This window comes from Dromaius novaehollandiae, chromosome 2 (genome assembly GCF_036370855.1).
Source record: "Dromaius novaehollandiae isolate bDroNov1 chromosome 2, bDroNov1.hap1, whole genome shotgun sequence".
NCBI lineage: Eukaryota > Metazoa > Chordata > Aves > Casuariiformes > Dromaiidae > Dromaius > Dromaius novaehollandiae.
In genome coordinates, this window is record NC_088099.1 from 91,780,281 (window position 1) to 91,795,377 (window position 15,097).

The following is a 15,097-nucleotide window of genomic DNA, read 5'->3' on the forward strand; positions in this document are numbered from 1 at the left end:
AGCAGTTAAAGGAGCTAGCTTTGCATTTTGCAGTGTAGACAGACCTATCACCATGATGCCTAGGCACCATCCATCACCATCTCAGCATTCCTCCAGGTGCAGCGCCCAGTGCAAGACACATTCCCAAAGCAGGCTGCAAAAGCCAGCTACAAAGCAGGAAAATAATGACCTCTATAGAGCTGTGTGCCACTGTAGATAAATTCCTACTGATACCTGATCTGTCTGGTTTAAAAGTAGTTCAAGTATCTCTACAGTTCACAGCAAGCAATCCTGGCTAGACATGTCCTAAGTGTCACCAGGATTTAAGAATTATGGTGAGAAAAGGGACAGATCAGCAGGACCTCAAGGTACTAATTTTAGCTTGGAGGAGTCTAGATTTCTACATCCCTTCCCCTGCGAACACCACAGCTCTTCAAATCCAAGGGGCTCACCAGGGGAAAACAGAGCAGCAGACAGTTTAAACCCATTGCTAGAGTGCATTCTGGTAGCCCCATCCCGCTTCACTGAGCAGAGCAAGATCTGCCCTCTCACGAATGATCTTGTGTCTTGGTTTCCTCCCACAGTGCTGGTGCTCCTCATCCTCTCCATGAGGCGGCACCGGAAGCAGCCATACATCATCGATGAGGAGGAGAATATCCACGAGAACGTCGTCAGGTATGATGACGAAGGTGGTGGGGAAGAGGACACGGAGGCCTTCGATATCGCTGCCATGTGGAACCCACGAGAGGCCCAGCTCATGGTGAAAAACAGGCAGGACATGCTCCCTGAAATAGAGAGCCTCTCCAGATACGTGCCTCAGACATGCATGATGGACAACAACGTCCACAACTATGTGCTTGCCAAGCTGTATGAAGCTGACATGGACCTCTGGGCTCCTCCCTTCGACTCCCTTCAGACGTACATGTTTGAAGGGAATGGGTCAGTGGCAGAGTCGCTCAGTTCCCTACAGTCGGTCACAACAGACTCGGACCAGAGCTACGACTACCTGACAGACTGGGGGCCACGCTTTAAAAAGCTGGCTGAGATGTACGGTGCCACAGACAGCAGTGGGGCTCTGTGGTAACAAACAAGGAATTATAGCGGGGTTTCTATGAGAAAGAATGCCCAATTAGGTCCATTCTCATCAGATGCTTCCATGGACATTGGTGAGGCTTCCTAAAATAGCAATATGGTGCTTGAATGAGAATGGGAAGAAGGCTGTGAAAGAAGGTCTCTGTGGATCAGCTTTACTCAGTTAAATTAAGTCACATTTTGAAACAAGGAGAAACAAAAGGAAGAACATTTTTCCTGGTTTTTGCGGCAAAATTTGAAAGCTCCATTCCTGGAATATAATGACATTACTCTCTCTCTCTCTCTGTCTCTCTCGCTTTCTCTCCCTTTTATACATGGCAGCTTACTGAGTTCTATACATCCGGGTACAAAGATCTGTAAACTCCAATTGCAGTCTCCAACTCACTGAGAAATTGCCAGCACAAAAAAAGTGGTTCCCAACTGGTTACTTTTGCCCCGTTAGAAAGAAAAAAAATTGTTTGATAATAAAAGAGAGAAAACACCAAACAGAAAATTGAAACTGGAATCTGAGAGGGCTCTTCATAAACTAAACCTCCTTTCTCTGTTGCTAACAGAGTCCTTTTTTAATCCTTTAGAAACAAGGCTGAGTTTTTTTCCACCTCGCAGAGAGGACTGGGGAAGAGGCTTTGAATTTCTGCCTTAGTTTAATGGCTGATCTATGAGCCATTGACGTTAATACTAATCCATCTCCTACCAAGTTAGTGTAAATTTATTGTCCTCTCAGCTCTTTAAAACCATGACACTGCTAAACTGCTCAGAACAAAACCAGAAAATCTGCCTCTTTTGCACTGTAGATGTCTCTTCCACGTGCCAAATGTGAAGATTAGATTCTACCAATGAAAGCCAAATAAAATTTTTAAAAAAGAAAAAGCTGTATTTGGTAACTACATGGGTTAGATGGGCTTTCTTAATCTGTGTGAGGTCAATCCAAGGGATGTTTACATACTGTAGATAACCTACTTGAACAAATGCAGTATTATAGACCAATAAATGGATGTAAGAAAATTACATGTATAAGTTTTGTATATTTGTTAATTTTGGTAATAAATATGATGTACTGCATACAGTACAGTACCTTAGCACCTCTTTTAATAAAAGTTAAATGGAAGGGAAAGTCTGATGACAATTTATTGGTTATGATGCACACAACAGTTAGTGCTTAGCTATGGCTTTATTGCCACATGCCTTGGGCATCAGAAGAAATGGTTAATCAGCACTGCGCCAAGGAGACAAGCCTTCAGTCTGCAGGTTCAAGCAGATTTTCTGCTTCTTTAATCTGTGTTCATTTGGACATTATCCTTAGCAGTAAATCCGTGTACAGTCCATCAGAATAGAATTACTTCTCTGTTCCAACTGTGTTGAAGTCAAAAGAAAGTCTCGATTAATCATTTTGAAACATTGCAGCTGAGGCATTCAGAAGTTTGAAAAACTGTTACACAGCGCTGACAGAATCTCGTGTCTTCAAAAACATGATATGTACAAGCTGCAATATCCATTTGTGGTCAATTTTACACTGCAAGCAACGTTTTGAGTCGTATCTCATTTGCATGTGTAAAACGGGGAGGTGCCAAGAAAATTACACTTCCCATCACTGAAGATGGGAAAAAGCTTCTGAAAGCTGACTGCAATGACATTTGCAGGTTTGTTTTTAGCTAAAGACTCTCCCCTTCTAAAATTGCCCAGAAAGCACATGCGCAGACACAAGCACCCAGCTACCACACTTCTTCCACGTGCCTATTGTGTTCAGTTTCTGTTGCAGATATGCACACCCCTTTGCCTGTATTTTGCCTAATCTTAGACTGCACCAACTGAAGACAGGAGCCTTGTTTCCAGTGACTCATGCAAAGTCATGCAATCCTGCAGAGGCAGGTAGCCAGCAAGGAAAAGAGTTTTGGTGACTTCTCAAACATTTGCTCCTCTGTTGTGATACAAATCTGAACTTTAGTAAATGTATATGCCATGGGTTCTGTTTATCACTTGAACCAGAGCTCTGCACCATTGGAGAAAGAGTGCTGAAAAATATATGATGCAAAAAATGCTCAGGTGTGTTATGGTGGTTTTGTATCAGTTTCTTGCCTTGGTAAATGGGGCAGAGCCACTCGCTGGGGACAAACACAGCCCTGGTGTGAAGTGGGAGGACTGGGCTCCCAGCCTCGTTTCCCCACTAAGGCTCACATGCCACAAGCCAGCAGTACAGCTGCAGAGAGCAACGGTTCCTTTCCCAGAATTCCCTCTGGCACTGGAAGCCCCTGCAACTGGCCAGTGAATCTGAGCGAAGCAGGCTGCTGCATCTACCGTATGGGGTTCAGGGGCCAGCGCGCTGGGCTGGAAATGCCTGGGTCGCTAGGGATGCTCTGCTGAAGCAGGAGGCAGGGGCTACTAGACAAACTAAAGCCCCTGCACCTCTTCACTCCCTACCCCCATCTCTATCTGCTTGCATAAAACTGATTTAACATGTTACATGTGTTTAACACATTACATGCATGTTTACACTGCAGAAGGATAATTCAGAATCTGAAGCAGCTTCAAATTCACCAACAGATTCAAGAATTCAGATACTTTAAAATCTTTAAAGGGATGTTGTTGTTCTTGTCTGCCTTTGCATATTTGAGTAGTGGTAAATAAAGTTCACAGGCAAAACTCTCCCTCATGGCTGTAATGCTTGGCCTCTCCTGCTCTTCTCTGAGAATCAGGACAGGCTCTCCTGTGGATGCTAAGCTTCCATGGGTTCAAAAAGTGACTACAAAAGTTTATGGAAGAAAAATCCATCAGGAGCTATCAAACTTCTCAGGATCTCAGGGTGTCTCTGAGCTGAGATTCCTGGAAGCTGGGAGAGTATTCGAGAAAATATCACTATAAGCTTGCCTCAGTGCTTATATTCTTTTGTAAGCATCTGCTACTGGCCCCTGTATGGCTTCAGGGACTGGTTTTGCAAGGAGTTTCAGGGAAGACCTGTTTCCATGCTAAGATAATGATTTTGTTACTCTAAATACATACAGTGTATTCATTTTAATTGAGAAATTTGTGACAGAGGAATGAAGTGGAGAGATCTTTGGTTCAAGCTGTTACATGCATACATAGTCCCAGTGATGCACTTGGTCCCAGCCTGCATCCCTGCAGAGACAAGACATTCCTGATTAGGTACAATATTCATTTGAGGGACTAGTAGAATGCCTCCATATGTTTATGAACACTGTTAAGAGACTTTTGTGATCTTCGTCTCCTGACACCACAGGAATCGCAGAATATAATCCCTTCTTGCCATGCAATCCCACAATGAATATAGATGTTTCTCTCTATATATATAGCCATATTTAGGTATTTACAGGCCATCAGTGACTCTCCTTTCAGTCACATCTTACAGTAACAACAGGTCGCTGGATAATTCTTCATTTCCTGATACCAGAATGATTTAATTCTCCCGTTGTACAGCAGAGTGAGAGGAAGGAGAGTGGAAATGCAGTCCAACATCATGTATGCCTTGCACTACAAGACATTTACCACAGGTACTGAGGGAGGTTCACAGGAATAGCTGCTCAAAGGTCTATTTTTGCCCCACAGAAGTTGTTGGCAGTGGCCTGTGCTGGAGAGGCCAGCGAATGACTCAGACCAGCTTCCTGGGTTGTGTGTCACACTGTAGGGAAGCACTAATGGCACTTCTGTTACACGCTTGGTCTCACATGTAAGGAGCCCACAGGGACACTGGGCTCTGAACCTGGCTTCCTAAGCTGCACGTCAGTTAGGCTATATCATCATCCCTTTGTTTTGCCTAAACTTGTGAGCCCAATCAATACTTCCACAGTTTGATGCTGTGACACTTACCAGATGGTGTTTTGTAGACATTTGGCAGCCTGTTTCTTTTTTTTTCCCCTTCTATGAAACAGGTGACATAGTGCACTGTTTGCAGAGTGTGAAATCTCTGTGCATACCATCAACGCTTGCATCTGCCTACAAACAAATCTGAAGGACTCTCTGTATTTACTGGTGAGATATAGAAAGGATCCATTTATGGACACATCAGTGATCAATGGGCCTGGCCTCTGGGCTGCGGGTCTTCTCCATTCTTCTACTTTGGGCCAGGCTCAGCTTCCTCGCTAGCAGAGACCTCCAAGTGATAGCCACAGTCCTGCATTGGACCCGCACTCTACCCACTGCTCTGGTGTGAGGGCAGAAATGTCAGAGGGCCAGGACAAGATTTCACATCCCATAACCAGCATCCCCAGCCCTCTGCTGCTTGAAGACTGGTCTGAGTGCGTAAAGCTTATACCACTCTTGGTGTAATTTTGTTCCTTTAGTCTTGATGACATTTTTTTCCACACCAGGCAGTTTCCTGGGGGGAAAAAAAAAAAGGAAATACTGTCTAGGAACAATTGCCTAGTCTCAGCTGTGGCTGAAAACAAATCATTCAGGGAAAGAAATAACAAAAGGTATAAGCCATTTTACCAATTCCAGCCACCTTAAAGTGGAACATATGGCCTAAGCAATCCATCTAAGCTCTCCTTCTAACCAACAGGACTAGACAAAGAATGATTCATTCTCCCCATCTTGAACATCCTTACAATGCAATGGCCTGCCTTCGGACAATATTTTTCTCTCAGTAAATGGTCTGTCATGTGGGGATTTACACTTGCAGTTCAGAGTGTGGTGCCAGGCATGGCATTTTTAAGCCCTCTACTCTACATTGGCTTTGTAAGTGACCATGGGTGGACACTTCATGTCATGTTTTCCTTTATTCCATCCTCCCACTCATCTCTGCCTTGTCTATGTGGATTGCATGACTTTCCATCTCTTATGCTGCGATTATGGTGATGATTGATCATCACATCTAAGCACTGAGTAGAAGCTTTCTTTAAGCTGTCTGTCAAGATCCCAGATCTTTCCCAAGAAAAATGCAGAGCTCAAGTATGCATGCAAAGAGTCCGTTAAACCCACAGGGGACAGATCCCAGAGATCTGTCAGCTATACACACCACATTATACCTATGGTGGCTGTTCATAAAAGAAAAGAAGCATTTAAGAGAGGTTCAAGTAATATCGAGAGACTCCAGATAAGTGCTGACCTGGACAAATTCAAAGTTGGGGAGATTCAGTTGCTTCTGGCTTCATGCTGCCAGAACTTTATTACTGAAATGCTGCATCCCTTTGGTTTCTGCTAGCTTAGCTACCAGTTAGATCAAACCCAGGAGAGTTTGCTGCTCCCCAGGAGAGATGACTGGATCAGTAATGAGCAAGGATAACATGTGAGGCACTCCATACTGCTGTAAGATAAGTATGTTGCTGCTCTCTCCTTGCTCCTGTCCATCAGGATGTGAGGCAGTTCATTGCACACTGCTCAAGAAATAGCCCTTCATGCATTCGCCCCACTTTTAGCTGATGTAAGCAGGGAGCAGGTTTGTCCAAGACAACCTAATTTATACCTGCTGAGACTTGCAACATTCAGAAGAGGAGGAGCTATCTTTCGCTCTGTAGAGCTTTGTCTCCCTTAGGGCACTGCATATGCCATCAGAGTGCTCCATCCAAGAGAGCCACTGCTACCAAACAGCTGCATCACGTAAGGGATTCATTCTCATGCACAGAGGTCAGGCGTGAATTGCCTCTCATTTGGACTCTAATACAGTAATAATCTGGACCAATGCATTCTCTATAGACACACAGAGGAAAATTAGTCAGGACAGCAATGAATCTGGAGTGGAGTCTGAGCTATGGACCAAAGAAGGCAGTAAAGACTGGAGAGTTTCCCTGCCGAACCAAGGCTTTAGAGGCAGATTCTCACTTTTGCTTTCTTTTATCAACCCTCTAAAGATCCTACCCCCACTGAAATGCAAGAACATTGTACTTTTGGCCTCAGTGGTGGCAGAATCAGGCCACTTGCACGCACTGGTTCTGAGCAAGAAAAGCAGTGTGATGCTCGTACTCTGTTTCCCAAGAGACACTAAAGTAATATGGTGGAGGAGGTGGAAGAAAGTCACTTTACAATGACTTACTTTAAAAAATCATGTAAGTTTTTTTCAAGAGCTAATGTAGAAGCAAGCACATTGTCAGAATACCATTTGCAGACTTCCTTTGTCATTAGGCCCACCATTAAATGGGCCTCTTGGGGAATATGAATTTTCAAAATAGCTTCTTAATAGCTATAGGCCAGTCCCACAATGACTGATCATATAATTTTTTCTGAAAGGTGCATGAGCTAAAACATTTAATAGTAGAGGCAGAAGTGCTTGTCATGACATATAAAATAATAATAATAATAATAATGACAATGTCTGTGTTGGAAACTTGCACGGGAGGAGCCGACAGAGGGAAGACCCAGACGCTCAATATGAGTGATCAGTGTACTTCAACTTTATTAGGTGTGGTCTTTCTTTATATAGCATAGGACTAATCAGGCTCATACATATTGCAAAAGCTGAGCTCCTTATTGGTAACAGCAATTTGGTTTACCCAGCAACTTCTGCATTACATCACCCGCAAGTTCCCAGGACTAATCATTGATAACACCTTGGAGCCAAGGACAATGTGTCCTTGGCTCTAGCTGTTTTTACTCTCATACGGGACTTGGTTCACATCAACTGTGTGCGATATGCACTTAGTTCTGCTTCCTTTAGTTGTTCAATCTTCACATGACCTCTGCCCTCAAGCCAGTCCTCCACATGTCTGTCTTTACTGAGGTTCAGCTTTTGTTCCAGTTTTGTGGTAATGGTGAGAGTTCCAGTATGTTGCATACTGTGATTTGGGAACAACCAACTGGAGGAAGATCACACTGTATTCTGACTTACCCATGTCTGCTTGGCAGGATGAAAGCCTGGAAATTATAAGCCTTTAGCTAGGACTTCAGCTTCCTGAGTCCCATGATGAGCGTAAAATAGGGGATTTCACCTTTTCCACCAAGTCCAGGAAAAAAACAACCTTGAAAATGTCATTCAGATGCACACTGTGCTACTTGTGCAGAGACCCTGGAGCAGTGTGCACAGTGCAGTGATACCATCGAGGCTTAGTGCTCTGGGGCTCCACTAGCACCAGACAAAGAGCCCCTCTTAGATGGGAAACAGTGTTCCAGGAAAGAGGGATGAAATCCTGTCTCCCTTGAAGCCAGTAATGAAGATAAGATAACCCATGGCCAAGGGAGCATGTCCTCCCTCTTGCTCCCACTCTGCTGCCACTTTTACAGGTACAGCAAGACCTCCTTGCCTGTCTTGCTCCCCCTTTATGATGGGAAGAGGGTTTACTGTCATGATCACTTCAGACACTGTCAGAGCCAGTGCTGGTCCCTAATGCTCTAAATGCCCCAGATTGTCTTAATTTGGTCCTTATCCTAATCAGTTAGCAAAAAGGAGAGCAGCATGAATCCCCTTCTTCCTAAAATTGTGTGGGCATTTGCCCCTGGGCAGCCTGTGATGCAATTCACAACAGGAGAATTTCTACAGCCTCATAACCTTCATGTTGCCTTCTTGACAGATAACATGCATAGCCATGCACCTACAGCAAAAGTGTTTCAGAGCCCAGAGAAGAAAAGCTATTCCTCTTCTCCCAAACAGTAGTGCTAACACAGGATGGGTCATCTGGGTTTGTTTTTTTCTTTTTGCATGGATTCTTTCATAACACTTGGAGAGAGACAATCTGCAAACTCGCTCCAAATCCACCCTGCCCAGCAGTGCTCTTTCTGAAGGACCTCACCCTATTCTGTAAAGCCGTAAGTGGCACAGATGGGAAAGGCAGAAAAAAGGAGGTTCCAAGCCATCAAGTAACCTTCCAGTGGCAACAGACGCAGAGTCCCAGCCTGCATATGAGCCCTTGCAACCGCAGAGCATCTTTTAGAAAGTTCTTGTTTACTTTTGATTTAGAGCCAAGTTCTCAAGATGAGAACTCATGAGCTGAGGCACCCGATTACTTTTGACAGACTTGGTCTTGTGCTCTCTGACCATGGAGAAGTGTCTTGCATTTGAGATGCTCACCAGGAGTAAGGAAAAATGCTCATATGTTGCATTTAGATTGTATGTTCTTGTCCTGGGATTGCCAAGTGTTTTGCAAATCTCAGTTAAGTAAGACCATAATATCTGGTATGGAATAATCATATATTTTTACAGGCAAGTAAATGGAAGTGAAGTTCAAAAAATTGCTTAAGATTTCAGAGGAAATCATTGAAATGGTAACCAGTCCTAATAGTCTGTTGATCTAATTAAGGATACCTCCTCATATCACTTTAGTAAAGTATGTCAATAGCATAGGTGGCAGGTAGGCAATGAGCTATAGCTGAAATGCATAGCTATTTTTTAACTAGTAAAGTAAATGTCTATGGCTAAAATAAGAAATATAATCCTATGGCAGAAAATTAACTTTACTATTGATCCCAGGAAACTTCATTTCAGTGATTGCTGTACATCTGAACCTCTTAACTAGTATTCAGCCAGCTGTCCAACCACTAAAGAAATCAAAAGTCAATGTTGCATTTATAACCCAAAACAGATGAGCTGGATAAAAATGTGTGACAGTTCTTATTAAATCTTATCATCCAGAGTTAATTGTAAAGTGTTTTCCTAAACTGATGGAGTAGTGAACAACCACAACTTAAATTATGTGTAATTTTGAGAAATTAGAGTTGATGGTAGTGTTTTAGAACCATCACTCATAGTGAGAGCTCCAAACTGACCAATGTATAAGACGCTGAGCCTCCTTCATCTTCCCTTAAAAATTTCAGCCAACTCATGGATCTGTTTTATAAATGAACAGCACATTCAAAGATGCAGTAAACTATTGACTTTGCTTAGAAGAAGAGCAAGTAAAACAAGCATTTTTCTGTCAGCATTTTCCAACGAGGATTAGAGCCAGTTCCTTGCCAGCTTTGACTTAATTTTCAGGCTGGCACAAGAAAAACTAATGTCAGCAAGAAAAAAGTCTCCATGCCACAGAGCAAGTTAAATTGCATAAACCAGCACTGCAGCCAACCCAGTAATCTGGCTGGCTGGAGCTCTGAGAAGAAAAGGCTGGAAACCTTCCATACGGACCCCAGTATCATATTTTTATTTACAAGCTCACTGAAAGCAAGGCGTCTCCAACCAACACCCTGGCAAACAGCCATAACCCCTATATCAGCCACATATTGCCAAATGTGTGTTACCAGCTCGTTGCGAACCAGCAGGCACTGGCCAGCGCTGAGGCACCAGGAGACTTGGTGTCTGGTTTTGACTCTGCCGTTGACCCTCTGTGTGACTGCAGCAAATCTACACAGCATCTCTGTGCCTTGGCTCCCCACCTGGCATATCACAGGCATAACCATCTTTGCTACCCCCTTTAAAGTAGTGAACCAATGTGAAGAGTGTTGTTATTTATTGAAGCAGACTGCTAAGCATTTTTAGGACCCCGGTCATATGCTAGATAGGATATAAAGCTGCATATTTCTTTTCAAATAGCATATATCCTTTAGCCTTGGGAAAAAGATAAAAGAAGAATGACTCACAAGCAGCAGATGTTGGTAGCATCTCTTAACACACTACTGGAAGGCACTCGGAGATTGTAGCAATGCAGGTCCCCCTAGAGCTGATCTACAGCAAAATACAGTAGCAAGCCAGTTCCTATTCCTTTTGTCTCATTTTATCAGCTGTAGTCCTAATATTTTGCTTTTTTGTCAAACCTTCCTTCCAAGAACCTCAAAGCACGTGGTAAATTTGAATTATTGAAGCAACGCAACATCCCTCTGATATGTATGGTAAGTCTGCTATCAGCAACCCTTGGAGAGTAATATCAGTTGATAGGATTGCTAAAGAAAAATCCTGCGACCCAGCAGGATTTCAGACCAATAACAGACCAGCTCCAGCTTTTCCAGAAAAAAGGAAAATAGGATCTAAAAATGAGTGTCTAAACAATAGAGAAAGACAAGGTTCCCCGGCAAGCAAGTCACCCCACCTGTCTCAGACACCCATCTCAGGAGAGGCAAAGGTGGTCCCTGGAGGAGCGTTTCTCCCTCCTGTGGCTATGCAAGGACTGCTGTGACAGCCTGACCTCTTGCTGCACGTCTCCCACAGGGTTGAAGAGGGGTTTCATGCATACGTCAGTGCAAGGGACATTAGTGGAGAGTAAAATCTTAGAGAGTAGAACCTCAAATTGTTGGGTTGGGTACCAGTAATGCTACAAATGCTACTGCATAGGGGTGTACAGTCCAGAACAGAGGTGAGACCTGACACTGCCTATGGATACACTCACTGTCATCACAAATTACCACCATGTCTACTCATGGTGACATGTGGTGAAAACAAGTTGGCCAACCTCCCTTTTAAAATAAAGATGCTTTGTACTTCAAATAGGATGCAAGAATATGGCATTGGCTTGATGCAGAGTTGTGGTAAAGACTTTCTTTAGACCTGGGACAAGTCATTCATTCTGTTCATATCAGATCCCCGTCTACAAAAGAGAGACAATGGTCTCCTCCAGGTTAGCCATGCTGCGGGTAAGGCCAGGGGAGCATCTTTCATTTTGTGTGTGGATAATGGCTTCTGCAAAATATCAGAATTATAAAAATAAAAATTACGTTATTTAGCTACTTTTGCTGTAACATTGTTCCTGAGAGCCTTACTGCAACTCATTGTCCTGTCTCTGCAAGTAAATACTGTGATAGCATCTAAAAGCAAAACATAGCTGTAATGAAATATCTGATCAGCTTGCAGCCATTAAACAAACAGAATGCCAGCTTTTCCTTTTGTTGAAGATATCATTATTGGAAACAAGGCATCTCTTGTGCTGCCTTTGTGCTTCAGTGCCCACATTAAGTTTTTCAATCTGACCTAGTTTTGGCTGGAAAGTTTCATGGAGAGATACCACAGACAGTATCACCACACACATTATTTTCCATGCTAATCAATACACTGTAACAGCTGGAGCATCTCCCTTAGCTGAAAATGAGGCAATGGATCAGAAGCCACAGCACAGTCAGGCTCTAAAGCTGCAACTTCTTGCCTGCCGACTGCACCGTTGCACACACCAGCGTCCTGTTCCCCTCATCCCCTTTGACTTCCCTGGTGCTCTGCATAGCTGATGAAGTCTGCACTGATACTATAACAGCTCAGATGGCACCACTCTGAAAATGGAAAAAGCCCTGCTTTCCCTGCAATGAGCAGAGTTGGCACAGTGCAGCAGTGTTTGTGCAGCCTGGTGACATTTTTAAGGTATTTGGATGAGATGAGTTTATAACTGAAGCCTTTTGTGGCTGGAAGCTCCTGCCTTCAGGTCTCGTTTGTTTGTTTTAAGTGTGCTCCGGCTTTTCCTCACTGCTGAGCTGTTTCAAGCATGACTGATAAGGGGACCATGCTGTGCAGGAGCCAGGCAAGGCAGAGTTCACTGTGAATAATAACTAGTTTGCATTCATAATAGCTCTGGCAAAGGGTAATTAATTCCTCAGGCTTGCGCTGGAGTGGGTGGGCTACATCTAGAAACATGGACATCGGAGGTGGCTGGCCGCTAACCCCATGGGGGCCGTGCGTACCCCAGACTGTCATCAGACGCAACCAGCCTCTCCCAGTAGCTGTGCTCCGGTGCATAGGCCTCCACGTGCTGGTTGCACATGGGGAGGGTGACAGCCCAGGCACTACACTTTTGTCTGTACTTGCTAATTTGAACATTTCTAGGAGCCCTTCTCAATAGTAAAGCTAAAAGCTGCATGACAACAAGAACAAAAAAATCCTTCATTTATACTTTTAGTGCCACTAATGCAAAGTATCCAGCTGAAAGGTAAGTCAGTCACTGCTGGAATTAGAAGGTGATATGGCAAGGGCAGTTAATTCTGCTGCACCTCTTACGACTGGCATTGGAGAGGGGAGGAGAAGCTATATCAATTACAAATATGCAAAAAACACAAGTCAGATACCCCCAAACTATGAAATTTTCTATGCCTCATCATAAGATGATTCTCTTTTTAACAAATGCCTCAAATTGAGTTTTTAACAATTTGCCTCCAACATTGGCAACTTTGGGGCTCAGGTCCCAAAGGTTGGCCAGTCATGAAAACTTCGCCTCTATAAATAAATGAAAAGACAAACTTCACTCTCAGAAGACTGTTTTTTCATGAAAACACTCAAATTGCTTGAATTTTATGATTAAATCCCCAAAGCCAGCAACACCCTTGCCAGGACTCCTACAGTAAAGGCTTTTATTAGAAAAGAAATTTTTACACCTAAAGTAAATCCCTTCATAGGAGAGAAGAGCCCGTGGAAGCAGACCAAGAGCCACAGGCTCCTTGTCCACTTTGCAGTACAGGTGCATCCCTGCAAACCAGGAGCTCCCACTGCGAATTGTGCCAGGGAGCCGAGGAGGAGCCCATGTCACCTCTGGACGGCTGCATGACATCACACCGCACCGTGCAGTCATGATACAGAGAGGAATTGGCATCATTTACAGGACCAGGGGTCTGAGGTTCAGCTTCCCAGACATGCCCAGAGGCAGAAGGTAGTATTTGCCGTAATGAGACATGTTTCCGCTGGGACTCTTTAATTGTGCTGCACGCAAGCGAGGTCTGCAGGACGCAGAACAGACCGGTGAATCACCTCCTGAAAGACACACTGGACATTAGGCTCTCCAGTGTCTATAAATATCTCCCTCTTCACACAGCATAGCAGCTTCCATGGAATTATACAGGGGCTACAGACACAGGCATCTGGCCAAGGGCTTATAGGCTACCTGCATCTGTGCTATAGCAGCACAGGTATTTGTGGGATGCAGTCCATGCTAATGTCACCTATAGCATCCTCCCTTTCCTCGCTGTGTCTCAAATCTGCACAACCCTTCCACAAACTGTGTTAGTATTTAGAGTCCTCTCCCTCTCTATACAGTATTGTTTGGTTTAGTGAACTTAGAGGCTGCCTTTAAAGAGCAGCTGTCAAATGCACAAGCAATGTAAGGGAGAGAAAAAAAACTCAAGGAGGAAACAGATTTCACTTTCACATTTCCAAAAGGCCGATATAAAAAGTAAGGAGGGTGGAAGGGAAATGCTTTAAAATTTCATTTTAAAAGATGCTGTGGCAGTCTCTTCCCAGCAGCAGAGGTCAGCTGCATAACACATGTGTAGCTGAATCAGGGGGGAAAAAATCCTCAGCAAGTTTAAATTGTGCTCGATTACCCAAAACTGTCACTGTGGAGCCATCTGTATTCACGGCCAAGCTTCAGATCGCAGCGCATTTTTGAAATGCCAGGTATGTGTGTTTTAAATATGATTCTTACTAAGCCACACTGGCACCTAGTGGCCAGTCAGCCTCATTTCTAGATGTCAGGTCCTGGACTAAGGGTAGGGGCAGTTAGCCCAAGGGAGGTTGCCGCATGGTGCTTGCAGACTTGCCACTGAAATAAATAGGAGGGAACCGACACTCATCCTGCCAGCAGAGTGGCTTACATTGGTGAATCATTTCTTCAGGCTTTCACCAGCAATGCATTTATAGAGCACCAGGTAACTAACGCATCTTTATTTGTGCAAGCTGGTAAGACAGTATTGTGGGGATGTTTAAAAAAAAAAAAAAAAAAAAATCCATGGTGAATTAGCTTTGAAGAATGCCACCATATGGTTTCAGTGGTGCCCAGAGCATCAGTTCTTAGGTTAATGATGGAGTTTTCCGCAGTGGCTGTTCTGAGCAGGCAAGAGCCAACGCACTGCTCCACTGCCTCACCCAAATTGCTAAAGCCACACACAGAACAGTAGTAAATTTGGAGGGGGAAAAAAAGCAGCACTTACTGAGAGAGCTGTGGATAGGTAATCCAAGAGAAAACCCTCTTGTGTTTACTCTGTGACTACATGATGTTCAACATGTGATAACTCTGGTAGAGATTAATGTTCTCAGTGCATGCATGAAGCACTAAATTGTGTCAGAAGCTGCGGCTGTAAAAATAGCCTGAGTTGTACCATTAGCCCAGCCATGCACCTTCTAAGTCAGGTGAAAGGCTCTGCAAATTCTCCAAAGGGTTTCTACAAAAGCAAGGAAATTTCTGGATGTCCCAAAGTGAGAACATCCCTCACACAATCAGACAGACAGAATTTTATTGGGAAAAAGTGG

At 43.9% G+C, this 15,097-nt stretch overlaps 2 protein-coding genes across 9 annotated transcripts in view; one reads left to right on the forward strand and one right to left on the reverse strand.

Annotated features, from left to right (window-relative positions):
* CDH20 (cadherin 20) overlaps positions 1-1,877 on the forward strand; it is a 119,606-nt gene extending 117,729 nt beyond the window's left edge. For all 3 annotated transcript variants that reach the window (XM_026115647.2, XM_026115648.2, XM_026115649.2), the window contains one exon: positions 564-1,877. In XM_026115647.2, the coding sequence (XP_025971432.2) occupies positions 564-1,063 (500 nt within the window). In that variant the 3' untranslated portion in view covers positions 1,064-1,877. The remainder of the gene's footprint in view (positions 1-563) is intronic.
* The window catches only part of RNF152 (ring finger protein 152), a 205,978-nt gene that overhangs the window by 68,731 nt on the left and 122,150 nt on the right, over positions 1-15,097 (reverse strand). The window lies entirely within an intron of this gene.